Below are 21,189 nucleotides of genomic sequence, written 5' to 3'. Positions count from 1 at the left end.
AGAACAAACACCTCATCACAGACCCTTGCAAGCGTCAACCTGGCTTTGACCTAGCACATTATGATTGGGCCCTCCTCAATCGCTATCGAACAGGCCATGGCCAGTGCGCCGCTATGTTCCATCGCTGGGGAGCCAGAGATGACCCGAACTGCCCCTGCGGCTCTAGACTGACTATGACCCACATAGTCAACGACTGCCACCTCTCCAGATTCAAAGGAGGTCTCGAAACTTTACATCAGGCTCAACCTGACGCTGTTGACTGGCTACGGAAGAAGGGCAAATGCTAGAAGAAGAAGTGTAGAAAAATATGTAAATTTTGTTATAGTTTAATACCTTACCATATGAGTAGATGCTTTTTCATGTGAAGGCTTGACAGCTGTAATCACTTACTTGTGAAAAAAAATAAAACTTGTAACAAGTTAGAAGTTTACTATAATTGATAACTCAATGATTATAATTGGTTTAAGTATTTTTATAATTTTGGAAGGTCTTTCTCGTATCATTTTAAGGCTGTTTAACCAATTTAAGTGCAATAAAATGTGGTAAGGCAAAGAACCATTGCTAGAGCCTCAGGCATGAGAATCATTAGCATAACCATTGTGTGATCTATCATTTGCCTGGGCTGGTTCTACCTCTAATTGAGAAGGTATTTGAGAGCTTTACATATCAATAACATCTTTTTTTATTTATTCTTTATTTAATAAAGTATAAATTAAGAAAACAATAGGGTAGGAGGGGTACAAATCCACACAATACCCACCACCCAATCTCCACATCCTATCCTCTCCCCTGATAGCTTTCCCATTCTCTATCTCTCTGGGAGCATAGACCCAGAGTCATTTTGGGTAATGTCTTTTCTATCTTTTGTTACACCCATTTAAGATGGAGACACACCCTAGGTGTGCACAGGATTTTCAGAACAATTTTAGTTAAAATATATTGATTTTTAACTAATTTTTACCTCAGACTTTAAACGCAAATTAATTTTACCTTTATGAGCATTATGTTGAAAACTCTTTTATTTAACTTTGCTTGGCAAGAATGTAGCCTTAAAGTTACATTTTTCAACCTTAAATTTAATGTTTACCAAACTTTAAACACATGCATAAGCATGGTCTTTAATACACAAGAGGAGAAAAACTTTTGTTACAAAAACATGTCATTTTAAACACAAATTTAGATCTGTGTTGTCCTAGCTGAACCATTTCTACTCACAAGGTTTAAGACTAAAGCATTTTATATTTATTTTAAGACTTAAAAAAAATCAAAAGAGGAGAAAAACAATTTTTTGTACTGTTTTTTGGATGTCTCTAGAAACCATGGCTGCATCTAGCTTTTTTTTTTAATAAAGCCAATTAAGTTTCAGAATACTCAGAGCAAAATAGGTCATACAAAAATTTTGTCATTCAAATCATTTTCTTAAAAAACACTACTGAAAGTAGAGGGGTTAGACAGCAAGAAGGCTTAAGATATTTAGAGAGAGTGAAGGGGAAAAAGAGAAATGGTAGGGAGGTTTTTTTGGGGGGAGCTCTGTGAACTAATTTTTTTAGATTTTGCCACCCCTGGGATTTTTGTCTATTGGGGGTAACTTTTACCGGGAATGTGTGGACTTGCTCTGGAAGAAAAGCTCGGTTGCGAAGCCCACAAAGACATTCTGTGTCTGGTAGTGGTGTATTGGTGGGGGGAGGAGTCATAGAAGTGGAAGCCGCCAGAGGAGCAGCAGCCAGAGAAACAGCTGTAGAGGTAGAGGTCGCAAGAGAGGCCGGACACGTGTCTGCTAAAATGGGGGTGGCCAAAGAAGCGGCTGTGGAGGCCAAAGGAGAATCTGGACACATGTCTGCCAAAACGAGAGCCTCAGAGCAAAATGCAGAGGGCTTAGGGTGGGTAAGCACAATGACCATCTCCCTTAACTCTTGTATCTCAACCTCAATGTCTCTTAATCTTTTGGGTTGGCACCTTACATATCCCCTGAAAGCTGTGAACATGGTCATGAGTATCCACGGTGCGGCCCCGAGAAAAATGTCCCAGAGGTAGAAAACCTGTCTCATGACAAAAGAGTGGAGGATTTGGGAAGCCTCTTTGTAAAATGGAAAGCCTCTCATGGTGGAGAGGAACATGAGGCCACAGAGAGTCAAGCAGCTGTATACTTACCTGTCTGGGCTGGTCAAGTCCCTGTTCAGGAGCCAGATGTCGGCTGCGATGCAGAGTAGAGAGAGAGGGGAGATCCAGAGTGGAGAGGGAACACAGTTCTTTATTCGCATGGGCACCTCAGAGTTGGGTGAGAGTGCAGTGGTTCGGGCCACATGGAGGTATCAAAAATGGCAGCCTCGCGCTACCCGCGGCAGCCCTCCATTCGCAGAAGTGAAAAGCTGGTGAGAGAGAGGGGTGGTAGAAGAAGGGCTTTATAGGACAAAAACCAGGAGTGATGAGCTAGGACAAGATTGGTTGGGAAGGGCACTTCGAGAATATCATGTTAACTCTCACGAGAACTGGCACTAGACTGAGGAGACAACATGGCAGAACAGGCGCTCCAAAAATGTCCCAACTCTCTCAGGAACCGGCACTAGCCTGAGGGGACATCTGCACAGCACCTATCAAACTCAAACCCCTTTATCTGTCCTATCAAAATTTTAAAAAGTGTAAAAAATGACTGCTAGGAGAAGTAGATTCATAATTCAGGTACCAAACCCCAGTGACAACTCAGTGACCAAATAAATAAGTGATTAAAAAAAAAAAGGTGAAATGGTACTGACTTACCAACAATCTGGTTTCTAGCTAATAAAACCACAAAGATTTTATCATTTCAGTGAAGCACAGTTCTGACTTAAATGAAAAGAAGTGAAGAATAGGTTCAGTTTCAAGGAAGTCTGAGTCATTACTCCTGAAATTAATGTATGCTTTCTTGATTTGATATGGTTCAATTTTGCAAGTAACAATCACATTTTATAATGGAATACACCCGCATGCATCAAACTTTATAGTGTTGTGGCTGGTTCAAGTAACATCAAGTTACCTGCTAAAAATGTCATAGACAGGCCTGGTGGTGGTACAACTGGTTGAGCACACAAGGACCCAGGTGGAAGACCCTGGTGCTTAAAACTAGCCCACTAAATCACAACAAATGACACATAAAACAAAACCAACACTAATCTGCAGTACTGGCAGGAGAGATATGACACATACAGAGCCTCCATAAAGTAGTTCCAGGGGCAGGTAGTAGTGCACCTGGTTGAGCGCACATACAATGTACAAGAATCCAGGTTCAAGCCCCCGGTCCTCACCTGCATGGGGAAAGCTTTGCAAGTGGTAAAGCAGGGCTGCAGCTGTCAGTCTATCTCTCTTCCTCTCTGTCCCCCTTCCTCTCCATTTCTGGCTGTTTCTATCAAATAAAGATAATGAAGAAGGAGGAGGAGGAGAAGAAGAGGAAGAAGAGGAAAAAGAGGAAGAAGAAAAAGAAGAAGGAGGAGGAAGAGGAGGAAAAAGTCACTTTGTGGTACTTTATTAAGGCAGTAATAAAAATCTAAGGCAATCTCAAAACTCTTGCCCAGAGTAAGTGGCGTGCTTCTACACTCTCTTCTAGACCCTATAGTGGAGGTGGGTGACTTATCTTTCTGTTGAAGGCAATTTGTTCTCCTGCCCTGGTACGGTTCAAATATGTAGATATACCTGTTGCCCAGCACACATCTTACTGTCAGTAAGTCCAGGACTTCTGTGTGATTCTGATTCTGTGCATCTCCTCTCACACACTCAGGCTATGCAGCTGCAACCTCTGCTCACTGCTACTGCTTTGTGTACACTTGTTAGAAGTTCATGCATTTGCGTTAGCAGTTCAGCCCAGGCAAAAATTAGTAAAGTCACAGGCCCATCAGAATACAGCTAAAATAGACTTCTGAACTTCTTCCAACACGAAGACCCCAAATCTCATCTGCTATACTCTTATCTATAGGTTCCTGATTGTTAAACAATTTGTTCTACTTTATATCTTAATGCTTTTCAGCTACCAAGTTACAGATGGTACCATGATGACAATCTGACTTCCCTGGGCAGACGACCTCACTGATATGTCCTAGAACCCCCACCTTCCCAGGTTCCCTACCCCACTAGGGAAAGATAGAAATAGGCTGGAAGTATGGATCCACCTGCCAATGCCTATATCCAGTGGAGAAGCAATTACAGAAACCAGACCTATAAAGATCTTGGTCCATACTCCCAGAGAGATAAAGAAAAGGGAAGTTCTCAGTGGAGTGGAATGGATGTGAAACCCTAAACCCTAGTGGTGGGAATTGTATGGAATTGTACCCCTCTAATCCCATAATCTTCTTGTACATTATTAAATCACTAATAAAAATTAAAAGAAAAAATACCTGCATTTCTAATTGATGAGATTTTTCATTTCTACATTTTATAATAGTCTCTATATTTATAAACTATGTTTACATGTAGCTATCATATGTGTTTGGACTGGGATGGAGGAAGCTTTTTCCTTATATTCAGTCAGTGTTATTAAGCTGCCTGGGTTGTCATAATCTCCTTAAACCTAGATTTACATTTTGTTTCTCATGGTCCAAAGCCAAGTAACTTGCTAAAGAGCCCATTGAGTTCATGAATACTGTAACTGAAGTGCCAAAGTACTTAGGAGAATGAACTACTCAGTGTACTCAAAATATAATTCTGGAAAATTCCCAGGAGCAGATGCCTGTGGGTTTCATTTATTTGTCTGTTTTATTAAAAATAGAGGCACTATATGATGCTTTTGGGAAATTATAAGAGAAGAAGGAAAAAGCCTGAATTCTAAGTCTGGCTCAAATAATAAGTACAGTTTATATAAAGTGAATATGCCTATACATGTGTGTGCACACACATAGATATATTGTATATATGTATATATACTTATATAAATTTGATATGATATGAGCAGTGCAACACATTAGACTTTGTTTTCATTTTTGTCATCACCAAGGTGTCATCACTCTGAGGAAACTTTCATATATGTATATATATATAGATAGATAGATAGAGAGAGAGAGATACCACTGCACTCAAATACTCCCAATATGGTAGAGACCAGGTTCAAACTTTGATAAACTATTTCACCTGCCTAGAATTTTTTTCTTTTAGAAATCCTTTTTTCTTTTTTTTAAAAAGTTACTTTAAATTTATTTCATATGAAATAGCATGCATGATATGCACATAAAGGGGAGAGAGAGAGAGAGAAGGAGGAGAAGGAGGAGGAGGAAGAGGAGGAAGAGGAGGAAAGAGGGAAAGGGAAAGGAGAGAGAGGGAGAGAAAGAAAGATAAAGGGACACCAGAACACCTCTCCAGTAGTGGCAACACTGGAGTCAAACCGGGAGCCTCAGGCATGCAAACCAAATGTTTGTTCCATAATACTATTCCCCCTTTCAGTGCCTTGGATGTGGGATTATGCCATGCAAGACTGGAGAGAAGGAAGGCCCAAGGTCAATAATATAGCCAAATTCCTGACTCTAGCTTACTAAGCCCATATGCTATAGGCCATTTTTCCTAAACTTATATTGTATCACTATCCCTGGTATACTCCAGTGACCTCAGTGGTCATGTTCTCTTTCCTGTATACCTCTAGCTTCTTTGCATAAGGACTATGGGTTAATAGGATGCTCTCCTTTATTCTCTACTGATACTTAGGTCACTTCTAGGATCTCTTGTTGAAGTACTCTGCATAGCTCATAACTACTATGCCACATTTGTCTTTATTATTTAATTATAGTATGTCTTTTGTTTGTCTCTCTATTTGTCTTCTCTATATGGCTTCATTCTTTCAGGCTTGGTATGGACAGACAAAATTTTTGTATACAATCCTGTTACATTTGCTTTTTTTTTTTTTTTTTTGCATGCTGGTATCAGTCAAACAGTAAGAAAAGAGATATGCTGGAAATGTGTATTTACTCTAATTGAAAAAGTTTGCTTTCTCCATTATGGACCCAGGTATCATGGACTGCCTACAGTTTTCTTATAGACTTGAATAAATTAAGCCATGGCTTAAGATTGTATGGAGTATGATTATAAAGTTTTATAGTTGCAGATTAAATGTCTCTTCAAAATGAAAGTGATTATCACGACATTGGATACTGTCATTGATAGTCAAAAAATCATATTCAGATTTCTTCAGATTTAGTTTTACTTATTTGCATATACTTATAAGTGGGATGCCCATCTACCATTAAAAGACAAGATACCGAAGGGCTCCATAGTCACAAAGGTCCATTGTGTGAGCCCATTATAATCACACTAACTTCCAGTTGACCCCATCCCAACCCTGTTCTAAGTGACTGAATGTAATTGACTTCTCCATTTCTAAAACTGTCATGCCAAAATACATAGATTCATACAAGTTACTCTTTTAGATTGTTTCTCCTTGACCTCTCATAGTGCTAGAAATTTTATTACCATGTTGAAAGAAAAAAAAGTAGTGAGGAAACATATCTGTTTTTTTCCATTATTAAAAGGAAAACATTTCCTCACTGTTCTGTATAAAGTTAGTTATAAGCTTTGTTTGTTTGTTTACTTAGTTATCTCTGGGGCTTTGCCACTCTTGACTGACTTTTTTTTTTTTTAACAGCTAGAGATAGGGAGGAAGAGAGAGAGGGAAAGAAACCATAGATTTCAATTTTCTTTCAATAGTGTGGGGGCTGAGCTTAAATCTGTGTTTCACACATGGCAAAGCAGCAAGCTGCCCAAGTGTTGAATCTGCCTCACTTCGGCTAGAACCTGAAGGGATAGTGTTGGGTGGGATAAGTCAGATGAATACTGGATGATCTCTTTCTGGAGATGGAGAAAGAAAGAGAAAACACATGAAACTTGGAGGTGGTGTACTGCACCAAAGCGAAGTACTCTGGGGAAAAACTGGAAGAAGATGGCATGGGGGGGGGGGGGTGGCTGAGTCGAGGGCTGCTGAGGTTCTAAATTGGGGGTGAGAGTGTTTTTGCAAACAGGGAGCTGGGAAATTGTGCTCTTGTGTAGACAACCATTAACCCCTCAATAAAACAAAAAAAAATTTTTTTTCTCTCCATCAATTAGTATTATTGTATGCTGTTTAAAGTTTAATTTGTTGAGTGGTCTGAGAGGTGGTACAGTGGAAAAAGCACTGAACTCTCAAGCATGAGGTCCTAAATTCAATCCCTGGAAGCACAGGTATCAGCATAATGTCTGGTTCTTTCTCTCCTCCTGTCTTTCTCATTAATAAACAAATATGATTTTTTTTAAAAAGTTTATTTTGTTGATATATCATTTTCAATTAATTGATGTTTGGATGAGCTAGCTTTGCAAATGTAAAAATAATTCACTGGTTATATGCATAACTACTGTTCACTTTATTAGATCCAGTTTGCTAATAATACATTATTGAGGATTTTATGTAAAATTCAGAAGATATATTTACCTGTACTTTTATATTTTTTCATACAGTCTACCTGGTTTTGAGGTTTTACATAGATCTTGGAAAGTGAATTTGAAACTATTTCCTTCTCTCTGTGTCTCTCTTTCTTTTTTCACCACCAGAGTTATCCCAGCAGCAATATTTTATTTGATAGGACAGAAGAGAGAAATTGAGAAGGGAGAGAGAAAGAGAGATCTGCAGACATGCTTCACAACCACTCATGAAGCTTCCCCGTGCAGGTGGTGAGCAGGGGATCAAACCCTGCACATGCTACTGTGTGAGATTAACTGGGTGCTTTAATCTTTTCTATTTTCTAGAAGATATTTTTAAAATTAGCTTAATTCTGTAAATATTTGAAAGAATTCTCTAGTAAAACTATGTAGGCCTAGGAATTATTCTGAGAGATTTTAATTATGAATTCAATTTTCTTAATTGTTAGAAGTTTCCTCAGTAAATATTTAGTTGATTTTGAACAATTTGTGTTTTTCATGAATTGGTTCATAAATTGTCCACTGTTCTAGTATTTCTCTATTATACTTAAAAATACATCAGTCTGGGATTCGGGCGGTAGCACAGTGGGTTAAGAGCTGGTGGCTGCAAAGCACAAGGACTGGTGAAGCAGGTCTGCAGGTGTCTATCTTTTTCTCCCCCTCTCTGTCTTCCCCTCCTCTCTCCATTTCTCTCTGTCCGATCTAACAACAATTATATTAATGATAACAATTTCAACAATAATAAAAAACCAAGAGCACCAAAAGGGAAAATAAATAAATAAATATAAAAAATACATCAGTCATTGAAAATATTATATCCTTCAGGACTACAGCTTCACTCTTTGATAAATGTTTACAACATACCTTTCCTGTCTCCAAAATTTTATCAACCATCACCATCCAGCTGATCCCTGTAACTCTTCCTTACCCCATCCCATTCTCCTCTCCGTTGTCAGTCTTTTGTATCTTTATAATAATGGCAGTGTCCAAAATTATGTTCTCTGTATCTATAACTTATATTAGTAATTTGTGTATTTTTATTAATTTTTGTCTGTCTTCCTAGAGTTTTATCAACTTTGATTTAAAAAAAATTGAGATCTTTGTTTTACTGATATCTATTTCCATTGGCATTGATTCTTGCTCAAATCCTTATTATTTCCTGTCTTCTGCTTGTTTTGTTTTTCCTTGTTCTTTTCTATTTTTCTCTATGGAGGAATTAAATTAATTTGAAACTTGGTTTCATTTAAAATGAAAACTTTTTTTTTAGTTTTCTTTTCTTACTTATTAGCATACCAATAGTATTTTACAAAATCGTAAGATTTGAGGTATAATTTCACACCTCTGTGTGGTGTGTATAATTTACCACATCCTCTAGCAGAGTTCTGTGCCCACCCCCACCATCACCATAGTTCTCCAAATATAAGCATTATTGCTATAGCTTTCCCTCACAGCACTGTTATCTACATTTCATGGTTTTTGATATGAATATTTGATAAAATATTTCTATTTTTCACATTTAATTGTTTTATTTGCAAGTTTATGCTTGCCTCATGAGTTACATAGCAGGATGCAACTTAATTTCCATATGTTTAGAGACATTAGCTGTTTATAAGGTTTAGTTTGAAAACCTTGTGGCTCAAAGAACTTCATGGAATTCTCAAGAGATCTGTATTACAGTCTGGGATAATAATCTATCCTGCTCAGTGTTCCATGGGTGCTTGAATAAAGTAGATTTCTCTTTTCTTGTGTGGCATATTCTGTACCTTTCAATTAGATCTGCTTGTTGCTTTAAAACTTCTGTTATCTTTGTCAGTTTTCTATTTATTAGTTATACAAATTGTGGAGTGGGAAAGGGCTCTAAGAGGCTGAGATAGCTGCTCAGCCCCCAAACTGAGTTACTTTAAAATTCAGTATGCCAATCTTTAATTTTATTTATTTATTTATTTATTTACGTATTCCCTTTTGTTGCCCTTGTTTTATCGTTGTTGTGGTTATTATTGTTGTTATTGGATAGGACACAGAGAAATGGAGAGAGGACGGGGAGAGAAAGACATACATCTGGTGACCTCCTGTGAAGTGACTCCCCTGCAGGTCGGGAGCCAGGGGTTCGAACCGGGATCCTTACTCCGGTCCTTGCGCTTTGCACCACCTGCACTTAACCCGCTATGCTACCGCCCGACTCCCCAATCTTTAATTTTTATCGAGCTATTTAGAACACTCAAAGTAAGTATTTTTTTCTTTAATCATTTGTATTGGGGAGTTAATGATTTACAGTACAGTGTTAACAGTAGTATAATTTCCCACTTCTTCGTGAAAGGTGTTTGCAGAACACGGTCTCCCTCTGCTTAGGTCCCTTTTCGTTACCATGCACCAGTACCCCAAGGTTCTCCTCACTCTCTAGCTCTTCCTCATTCCCCAGAGGTATTTTATTTTATTTTATTTTATTTTATTTTATTTTATTTTATTTTATTTTATTTATTCCCTTTTGTTGCCCTTGTTGTTTTAGTGTTGTAGTTATTATTGTTGTTGTCGTCGTTGTTGGATAGGACAGAGAGAAACGGAGAGAGGAGGGGAAGACAGAGAGGGGAAGAGAAAGATAGACACCTGCAGACCTGCTTCACCGCCTGTGAAGCGACTCCCCTGCAGGTGGGGAGCCGGGGTTCGAACCGGGATCCTTCTGCCGGTCCTTGTGCTTTGCGCCACCTGCGCTTAACCCGCTGCGCTACAGCCAGACTCCTTTTTTTTTTTAGCTTGTTTTCTGGGTAGAGGAGAGTGGGGAGAAAGAGAGAGACAGGCTGGGAGTATGGCAACCTGTCAACATCCATGTTCGGCGGGGAAGCAATCACAGAAGCCAGACTTTCCACCTTCTGCATCCCACAGTGACCTTGGGTCCATACTCCCAGAGGGTTAAAGAATATGAAAGCTATCAGGGGAGGGGATGGGATGTGGAGTTCTGATACTAACGCTAGAAGAAGAAGAAGAAGAACTGGGAATTGTGTGGAGTTGTACCCCTCTTAACCTATGGTTTAATCAATGAGTTTCTTTTTTATAAATAAATAAATAAATAAATAAACAAAAAGAAAGGGGAAGAGACACCTGCAGCACTGCTTCACTACTGGTGAAGCTTTCCCCCCAGCAGGTGGGGACAGGGGTGGGGGTGGGGCTTGAACCCGGGTCCTGTGCATTGTAGCATGTGGACTCAACCAAGTGCACCACCACCTGGACCCTCCCCAGAGGTTTTTAATGTTAGCCCTTATGTTTGTGGTTTCATTATTTGTCTAAAAATACGTTTGTTTCTTTTCTGGTTTTTGTTTCTGTTTCTTTTCCCTTTACTTTCCTGTGGATTTTGTGAACATGTTTTAAGATTCCATTGATTCATGTAAAGTGCTTTTGAATGTTATTTTGGTATAATTTTCTCAGTAGTTTCTTTGGGTATTATTATGTGCATATGTGATTTATTGATATTGAAGGTTTTGTTTCATTCTCTAAATGTGACTTATAAAACTAATATGAGGGGGAGTGGACCATGGGTTAAGTGCATGTGGCAGGAAGCTCAAGGACCAGCATAAGAATCCCGGTTCAAGCTCCTGACTCCCCACCTGCAGGGGAGTCTCTTCACAGACGGTGAAGCAGGTCTGCAGGTGTCTGTCTTTCTCTCCCCATCTCTGTCTTCCCCTCCTCTCTCCATTTCTCTCTGTCCTATCCAACAATGATGACATCAATAACAACAATAATAATACCCACAACGATAAAACAGGGGCAACAAAATTGAAAAAAAAAAAACAGTATGAGGAAAAACCTTTTGTATCACAATTCTGTTTTCCTTTCCTTTCTTATTTAAACTAGTTTTTTTAATGCCACCAGGGTCCTGGGATTAGCTGCCAGCAAAAGTGAATTCATTATTCCTAGCACCCTTCCCTTTCTTTCTCTTTCTTTCTTTCTTTCTTTCTTCCTTCCTTCCTTCCTTCCTTCTTTTTTACTTTTTTCATTTTCCTTTTTATTTGACAGGAAGGCAGAGAGAAAATGGGAGGGGGATAGAAAGGGATACAGAGAGACCCCTGCATCACAGCTTCAACTATATATATATTCCCTTTTGGTGCCTTCTTTTTTAAAATTGTTGTAGCTATTGTTGTTATTGATGTTGTCGTTGTTAGACAGGACAGAGAGAAATGGAGAGAGGAGGGGAAGACAGAGAGGGGGAAAAAAGACAGACACCTGCAGACCTGCTTCACCACCTGTGAAGCGACTCCCCTACAGGTGGGGAGCTGGAGGCTCCAACCGTGATCCTTACGCTGGTCCTTGTGCTTTGCAGCCACCGGTACTTAACCTGCTGCGCTACTGCCCAACTCTCAGCTTCAACATTCTTGAAGCTTCCCCTTCCAGGTGGTGACCAGGGACACGAACCCAGGTCTTTGTGGATGCTAATGTGTGCACTCAACTGTTTTGCACCAGTGCTGTTCTTTCCACCACCACCACCCCTCCTTTCTAATGCTTACAAATGCCTCCTCCTTCCTCTCCCCCTCCTGCTTTTTGTTGTGTGAAGAAATTCTTTAAGGCAATATTTATGAAAAGGATTCAGATAGAAATTAATTGCAGGAGAGTCAGGTGGTAACGCGACGGGTTAAGCGCAGGTGGAGTAAAGCACAAGGAAGGGCTTATGGATCCAGGTTCTGGCTCCCCGCACCCCACCTGCGGAGGAGTTGCTTTGCAAACGGTGAAGCAGGTCTGCAGGTGTCTATCTTCCTCTCCCCGTCTGTCTTCCCTTCCTCTCTTCATTTCTCTCTGTCCTATCCAACAACGATGACAACAATAATAACTACAACAATAAAACAAGGGCAACAAAAGAGAATAAATAAATAAATATTTTAAAAAAGAAAAAAGAAATAAATTAATTGCAGAGCTTAACTTACTTAACTTATATAATTTCCTCACTGAAATTATGACTTCTCTAGGCTTCACTTTCTTAAACTCAACAATAAGATCACTAGATTTGATTCTCTTAAATATCCCTTTAATATCTATTATTTCATGAGGAAAATCGGTCCTCTAATTACTTACATGAGGTAAATATTTTTTCTTTTAAAGATCACATTTGAGACCAGACCACATAGTATTTGCATAAGAACTAAAGAAATTTTTATTCTGTAATGCCAATAATACAAACATGAAGGTGAAATCAATTTCAGTTTGCTGACTATGCTTGAGGTAATTAGCTTTATGGAATTGGAGTTCAGGTTCCCACTGTGGACTGGCAAGAGCCCACACTGTTTTACACCTGCCATGGAAGTCAGCATAAACAATCACAAGCTGGAAGTGTGGTGTTTCCACAGATGCTTTTCTGCGCTTGTGATTAAAACGGTACAGGCCATCCTGTGATCAAAGAACAAGTGCTCCCCTTTTGAGTCTGCAGTACTATTTCCAGGGAAATTAGTATTTAGTCATCATTTTAGGGAGTGCTTAGTAGGTGAAATGTGTGAAAGACTATAAAATATGTTCTGAACTTAGTTAAGGTGGGAGAGAGTTGAGATATTAACCCTGTTCTCTCCACCTCCATCTTAGGCATCAAGATCCAGCTATACATGTATTTTTTATTTTATATTTATTTATTTTCCCTTTTGTTGCCCTTGTTTTTTATTGTTGTCATAGTTATTGTTGTTGATGTCATCGTTTAGATAGGACAGAGAGAAATGGAGAAAGGAGGGGAAGACAGAGAGGAGGAGAGAAAGATAGACACCTGCAGACCTGCTTCACCACTTGTGAAGCAACTCCCCTGAAGGTGGGGAGCCAGGGACTCAAACCAGGATCCATCCTTCCTTTGGTCTTTGCGCTTTGCATCATGTGCACTTAACCTGCTGTGCTATCGCTCGACTCCCTATACATGTATTTTTAACACAGAGAACTAGGAGAGCAAATAAAATGTATAGAATAAACTAGAAACAGTATTATGATTATTTAAAGACAACTAAATTCTTATTTCTCTAGAAACCAGTTTTAAAAGTTCAAGACACAGTAAACTAGCAGCTTTTCTTCAGTGGAGGTCACAATCTGGGAGCCTAGGCCTCCTATATGACCACAACATATGCAGCCTCTTGGTAGATTTTGTTTTGCCAGGCTGGGTTCAAGGTTTATTTTTGCCTTTGTCTTTAATGTAATTTTAAGAGTTTATATAAAAATTTAGTTTCCATATTCCCTGAAGACATGAGACACTATGCTATGAAAAGTCTGCCAGAAGATGACTTCTTTCTTCCCTCTTTCTCTTCTTTCTCTTTCTTTCTTTCCTTCTTGAATTTCATATAGTAGAGCTAAAATGGCAGAATATCTAGGGTCTGATTTCAATAAGAAAAGTGGGAGAAAGGAAATGGACTATAAGAGATGAATATTGTAAAATAAAGGTGGGAGACATTTTTTTTTTCTGGTATGAAAAATCCCCCTAACAAAAAATTCTTCATCTAAAAATGAGTATTATTTTACTTTCTAGAATTAGTTTAGTTTTAGTATTTTTAAAAGAGGCATTAAGAGAGGAAGGGGAGACAGAGATGAAGAGAAAGAGGGGCACATGCAGCACTGCTTCACCACTGTGAAGCTTCCCCTTGCAGGTGGGGACCTGGAACTTGAAAGGATGACTATTCTTACACACACTTGGCCATTTCACTTACTCATAGTATCTCCTGGTGCCACAGGCATCTGATTTTTTTTTCTTCCTTTTCAATACATACCAAGTCAAAAGATCAGGTGGTAGATCTCCTTGTACAGCACACACTTGACCAAGTGGATGCCATGGCAATGTTTTCTTCATCTTCTCATTTTGATTTTTGTCTCGGACCATCCCAATGAATAAGAATGAATGGTCTTTGTGTGCTTATATAACCTAACATCTATTTAGGATAACAACTCCTCAGTAGACCTTCCACCTTCTGCACCCCATAATGATCCGGGTCCATGCTCCCAGAGGGATAAAGAATAGGAAAGGTCCTAAAGGAGGGTATGGCATACAGAACTCTGGTGGTGGGAACTGTGTGGAATTGTACCCCTTTTATTCTATGGTCTTGTCAATCATTACTAAATCAATAAAAAAGAAACATAAGAAAGCATATAAATGAAAAAAAGAAGAAGAGATCTCATTGATGACTCAATCTAGATATTTCTGTTCTTCATATTCTGCCTCTACTCAAACTGCACCAATGTCCTATGGTGCAATTTTGGTGGTGCCTAAATGTAAGATGACCTCTCTGTGAAGCAATACTAGAAAACTCTAAGAGTGTGTTTAAATAACCCAAATACATCAGACTAAAACAGCACTCAGTTTTTGTGTGTTAAGTTTCAATTATGTAGATCATTTTCTACAACTGACATGTACCCTATGAAAGATGTTATCTGTCAAATAAGCCCTTCCTCTTCTTCTCTTGAAGGAAATAACTACAGAATTTTCAGATACTCAACTGAGACCTTATATTCACGTTGATGAACTGTAAACCCCTTCTTTCGGTATATTTCCAGATTTGATAAGAACAGCATCTCTCTGGTATTTGCTAACTTCCAGGTTAGCATTGCAATTCACTGTGGAGGAAGCTGGGAGCTCAGAAGTATTCTATATCTACATATTTTTGTTGATTTTTGTACAATTTATATTCTTGAAGTTGACTATAGTTTACTTAAAGTTGATTCTAAGAGAGTTTTTCCTTCTAGTTTCCAGAGATAATATTCAAATGTTCTGCAGATTGCTTGAATATACCAGAGTTGTGAACTAATTCACATATTTCCTACTCCAAATCAGTCTAAACTGTATAGAAACTTTTTGAAATCATATATAAAATGAAATTATTACAGGAGGCATAGCCAAAGATCTTCTTTGTTCATCTAGGGGAAAATGTCTAGTGCCCTATGTTAAATAGGGATATCTGCTTACCCTGAAATGAGTTTAGGATGGCTGTGGATTTTTCAGTTTATGGAAATATTTATATAGCAAATATTCCGTAGATGACAATAGGGTATGGGACACAATATTGATTTCTGATGATATATTATAAAAATGAAATGTTTGCCAAAGTGCATAGAAATTACAGATAATGTACAACTTTTTTCTTTTAGCCACTGCTCCTGACACACTATTTTTCCATTTCATTGGACAGGACAGAGAGAAATTGAGAGAGGAACGGAGATAGAGAGGGCAAGAGAGAAAGATAACTTCAAAGAGGTAGAAAGCATGACTTTTTGGATGTTTTGGAAAAACAACAGATTTAGTCATTCTATTATTCCTTGATGAGATGGCTTCTGTGGTGATCAAACAAAGCATGATATTTTCACATTTATTGGAGGGAATTAATGGTTGACAGTAAATACAGTTGTTAATACATGGGTAAATGTTCTACAAAACACTTCCACCCCCAGCTTAGGTACTCCTTCCATACCATGCACCAGAGCCTGAAAGTCCCCCCTCCCCAGAGGTTAAGAAAGTTGTGATATATATAATGGAATACTACTCAGCTGTTAAGAATGATGAAGTCCCCTTCTTTACCTCATCTTGGATGGAGTTTGAGGAATTATGTTAAATGAGATAAGCCAGAAAGAGAAGGATGAATATGGGTTGATCTCACTTATGAATGGAATTTGAGAGATACTTTTTTTTTTTTTTTAATTTTTTATTTAAGAAAGGATTAGTGAACAAAGGCATAAGGTAGGAGGGGTACAACTCCACACAATTCCCACCACCCAATCCCCATAACCCACCCTCTCCCATGATAGCCTTCCCATTCTCTAGCCCTCTGGGAGCATGGACCCAGGGTCGTTGAGGGTTGCAGAAGGTAGAGGGTCTGGCTTCTGTAATTGCTTCCCCGCTGAACATGGGCGTTGACTGGTCGGTCCATACTCCCAGTCTGCCTCTCTCTTTCCCTAGTAAGGTGTGTCTCTGGGGAATCTGAGCTCCAGGACACATTGGTGGGGTCTTCAATCCAGGGAAGCCTAGCCAGCATCCTGGTGGCATCTGGAACCTGGTGATTGAAAAGAGAGTTAACATACAAAGCCAAACAATTTGTTGAGCAATCATGGATCCCAAGTTTGGAATAGTGGAGAGGAAGTGTTAGGGAGGTACTCACTGCAAACTCTAGTGTAATCCTGCTTTCAGGTATATATTTTGCAGTAGTTTATGGATACGTGTGAACATAAGCTCTCTCTCACAGAAACTGTTGTATGTCTAGGTTATGGGACTTTGTTAGAAAGTGAACTACCTGAGATGAAATTAGAGTGTACTATAAAAGGAAAGGTCTCACCCAAGTAATGAAGCTGAAGGGTTGTCATTCCACACGTGAAGTCTCTGGATACATTCTGAGGTGAAGCATGTTGAGATGGCAATCGTTGCTTTGGTTAGGTTGTGATCGGCGGATGCAATATTATTTGGTATGGATTGGGAGATGCATACGGGAAAGTGAGCCCTATCCAAGGGTGCCAGGACTGGGGGAAGTAGGGGCTCTATAGTGAAGATGTGAGGTTCCTGCTGTCTTAGGGTTCAAAAAGACAATCAATAGTTAATATTATCATCACATTATTTGTTAATTGGGTTAACTTTGAAAAGTCCCTTTGTTATGGTTTGCTGTACAGTAGAGAGATACTTTTATTTCTTATTAAAGAGGAAGAGAACTTTTGCTTTCTACCTGAATTTTAGAGATTACACAGATGTTAGAGTGATGTGAGTGGGTACAGTTGTGTGAGGAGGGTCATATAGCAAAGCAGAATCTCTCATAGGATTAATATCATGAACAATACTGGGCATAGGAAGCTTCAGTGATTTTATAGATGTTTAATATGAATCAATGTTTAAACAGAAATTAAGCTTACTAGAACAGATAAATCCTCTTTATCTAAATTCATACTAATGAAAGTCATAAGTGTTCTAATAATGTGCAGAGCAAATGAGAGTGTGAAGATGCTCATGATAGTATTTTATGAGAAAATCAATTAGTGAGGAACAAGAATGAAGTGCTAAATTTCCTTTATTAGACCATCGGGGTTGGAGGGGGGAGTAGAATGTTTAGTGGAAGAGACTGAACTATTAAATCAGATTCAGATTTGAATCTGTTAACAATTAGCTATTAGTACCTTACCATTAGTCTCAGCCCCTTGATTGACAAGACAGGGGTGTTAACCATTGTTTGTCAAGTTTTCTATATAGAAGTATATTGCAAAAAAAAAAAATATATATATATATATATATAATGATAGTGACGTACAAATATAAAACCTTGAAAAAGAAATGTTAACAAGAAGACTCTTTTCTATTTGAAGAGGCTTTTTAAAAATTAGAGAGTAAAAAAGAAAGAACTTAGTGCTTATATTGACTTCTAATAGTTACGTGCGATCTACATGTATCAGGGAAGAACAGGCAACTTATTTGGAAAACAAATTATGAAAATCAAGAGAAAATGATATCCAAACAATAATTATTGTAATTACAAAAATTTATTTTACTCTTACTTTAATTAAATTTTTATAAGCACCATGTCATGTACTGGCAATCTAGAAAGAGGAAACTAGAATGCTTTAGTCAATGATACTACAAGCTGATGATAAAAACTACAAGGAACATGTGAACAAGACCACATTTAGGAAAGTTCACTTGAGAAACTTATGACAATGCACAAAACAAGAATCTGGCTGGCATAAATTTGCTCATTTTCTATGGCCAGACCCCCAAACTTGTGCATGTAAACATAAAAAATTACATTACCACCATGACAGTTTACAGTTTGCTAAAACTTAACCCTGAAAGCATCAATGTTGCAGTCTTGTTTTTTAGAGCGATGATTGGTCATAGGCTGTTAAGAATGATTCTTTTAAAAATGTAAATGACATTGAAATGCTGTGTTCAATAGTGTACCCGTCATCAGCAAGACCCTTTAATGTGTGTGTGTATCTCATATATGATCTCCAAATCATTATTTATCTATTGGAATTGTTTGAAAGGACAGATTTTTCAGCAAGATGTCTTAATTTGGCTCTACATTAAAAGATTTAAAAAAAATCAAATCATCAAGGTGTCTTACATCAATTTAATTCACAAGCATATACACAAGAGAATCACTATAAAGAACATTGTTTCCTGGTTTATGAATTAAAAAGTTCATCCTCTACTTACACTAAAACATACAAAAAATAACCTACAAATATCGTTTGCAACTAATTTTAGTGAAAGAAAAATTTTCTTCAGGAAAAAAATGATTGTGTGGTGGTAGTATTTTAAGCCACTGAAAAAGGAATGTAAGTAACCAATAAATATAATGTGCTTTCTCCATATAGACATATTTACATTTGAATCTTTGGCTTATGTTTGTTTTTTTCAAAAGAGAACTTTAAATGATCCAGCCATCATTGCACATTAAAAGAAAATAAGCCAGTTATCTATTTATATATTTATATAGAGATCTTCTACACTTGAAACATATTTTTTTTAAAATGACCTTTAATATGAATTTGCACAGCTTTTCTTTCTCCCTCCTTGAAATTTTTACCCTCTTCTATCAAAAAAAAGCTAGGAAAATGCCGTACACAACATACTAATTCATGCAACATATTGTGGCTGTTTCACCAAAGCCAGGAAAGAAAAGGCTGCATATTCACTGTACAAACACTGACAAGTTTTCATTTAAATCTGATTCTTATTAAATATAATTTTAGGTGACACGAAATGCTGATGCTTTCATACATTAATAGAAACTGAGTCCATTTTATAAGGATACACAACTTGATAAGAAAAATACTTTTACTTCTCAAATGTAAAAGTCTCTCAGCCTTAAATAAAACGTTTCTGCACACGTGTAACACATACAACAGCTGCTGGCTCAACCAGTGAGTAGGTTTCTATGTGGGTGCATCTTTAAAATCTCATCCAGCTAAGAAGACTCCAGGTACTCCAAAGCTACGTCATAGCAGAAACGGTACTGCTCCTGAAAGATATTCAGAAAAAGTGTTAGTGAAAGTTAGTAAATAATAGCCATCAAATGAATACTTTGGACACCATTTAGATTATTCAAGATTACAAATTTAAATTTGTAGATTCAAGTTAATATCCAAGCATGCATATTACTTTTTGTCTAATGTTCCCTGTCTCAGCTCTGACACCATCTTCCCAAACAATATTTTTAATCCACCTGCATGCTGACTATCAAGCTCAAGCAAAAATTACTAAATCCATGGGCCCTTAGGAACATACCTAAAATAGACTTCCTCACTTCTTACCACCTTAATATCCTTATTCTCATCCATTCTATTCCTACATTCTGGTTCCTGTTTATTAACCATTTGTGTCCTGCTTTATATTTTATCATCTTCCAGCCACCAAAGTTTCAGATGCTACTATGATTTCATCCTAAACTCCTTTAGGCATAAGACCTTACCAATGTGTGCCAGAGCCTCACCTCTCTAGAGCCTTACCCCACTAGGGAAAGATGGAAACAGGCTGGAGTTATGGGTGACTTATCAATGCCCATATCCAGTGGAGGAGCAATCACAGAAGCCAGAACTCCCACCTTCTGCACTCCTCAAAAGACTTTTGGTTCATAACCCCAAATGGGGAGAAATGTTAGGGGAAGATGACCAGAGGGCTCTCAATTCCAATTCCATCAAAACCCTGACAGAGAAGAGGAAAAAAGAAAGGACATGCAGATGTAGCAATATGTGGAGGTGTGACTTAGAAAGGAAAAGGATCATAGAAAAAATGGGTTAAAATATAACAATATAGACAGTTACAGAAATAATAGTCAACCTATGACTGTTACCGTGGGAGAACTACTGCAGTTTCCTGTGGAGGGAATAAGGGCACAGAGCTCTGGTGATGAGAATGGTGTGAAATTATATCCCTGATATCTCATAATTTTGTATGCCAATATTATTACTTGTATATAAATAAAATTAAAAAGAAAAATCAAAATGATATGCTTATCTTATATTTTCAATGCACATTTTAAAAATATCTCTAGTTTTTTAAGCATATGATTAAAATGAAGTAAACATGATTTTTTGTAAACCTTCTTCTCCGTTTATAGATTTAACCTCAATAGAAAGTGATGAAACTGCCCATGAACAGTGTTAATCCACATAACACATGGGAATTACATAGAACTAACTGGTAAACTATAACTGAAAAAAAAAAATCCTGGTATAGAAAATTATAAAAAATGGGAGACTTCTGGAGGTGGGGCTTTGGAGCAGCAGCAGCTGTATTCCGTCCTCTCCTCTCCTCTCCTCTCCCCTCCTCTCCTCTCCTCTCCCCTCCTCTCCTCTCCTCTCCTCTCCTCTCCTCTCCTCTCCTCTCCTCTCCTCTCCTCTCCTCTCCTCTCCTCTCCTTTCCTCTCCTCTCCTCTCCTCAGTCAACTAGGAATACAAAGGAGACCACCTGGGATGACTGTAAATTAAGTAAAATTTAAAAACATAGGGATGGACACTACTTGATGCTCAGTGGATCAGTCAATCAAGAGGACTCAACAATTATTAACATCTATGCACCCAATGAGAAGCCATCTAAATACATCAAACATCTACGGAAAGAGCTACAGTAATATATTAACAGCAAAACACCCCACTCTCTCAACTTGACAGACATTCCAGGCAGAAAATCAATAAAGACATGAGGGAGCTAAATGAGGAGATAGATAAACTAGAACTGTTGGACATTTTCAGAATCATTCACCCCAAGAAACTGGAATACACATTCTACTCAAGTCCATATGGGTCACTCTCAAGGACAGACCATATGTTAGACCACAAAGATAGCATCAGCAAATTCAAGAGCACTGAAAT

The 21,189-nt window shown here is 38.1% G+C and overlaps 1 protein-coding gene across 6 annotated transcripts in view; it reads right to left on the bottom strand.

Annotated features, from left to right (window-relative positions):
• Nucleotides 1–18,423: 18,423 nt before the first annotated feature.
• Nucleotides 18,424–21,189, bottom strand: part of PTPRK (protein tyrosine phosphatase receptor type K) — a 603,479-nt gene continuing 600,713 nt past the window's right edge. For all 6 annotated transcript variants that reach the window (XM_060190487.1, XM_060190488.1, XM_060190489.1 and 3 more), the window contains one exon: nt 18,424–19,337. In XM_060190487.1, the coding sequence (XP_060046470.1) occupies nt 19,284–19,337 (54 nt within the window). In that variant the 3' untranslated portion in view covers nt 18,424–19,283. The remainder of the gene's footprint in view (nt 19,338–21,189) is intronic.

This window comes from Erinaceus europaeus, chromosome 4, assembly GCF_950295315.1.
Source record: "Erinaceus europaeus chromosome 4, mEriEur2.1, whole genome shotgun sequence".
Classification (NCBI taxonomy): domain Eukaryota; kingdom Metazoa; phylum Chordata; class Mammalia; order Eulipotyphla; family Erinaceidae; genus Erinaceus; species Erinaceus europaeus.
This window is presented reverse-complemented; position numbering and strand designations above follow the sequence as displayed.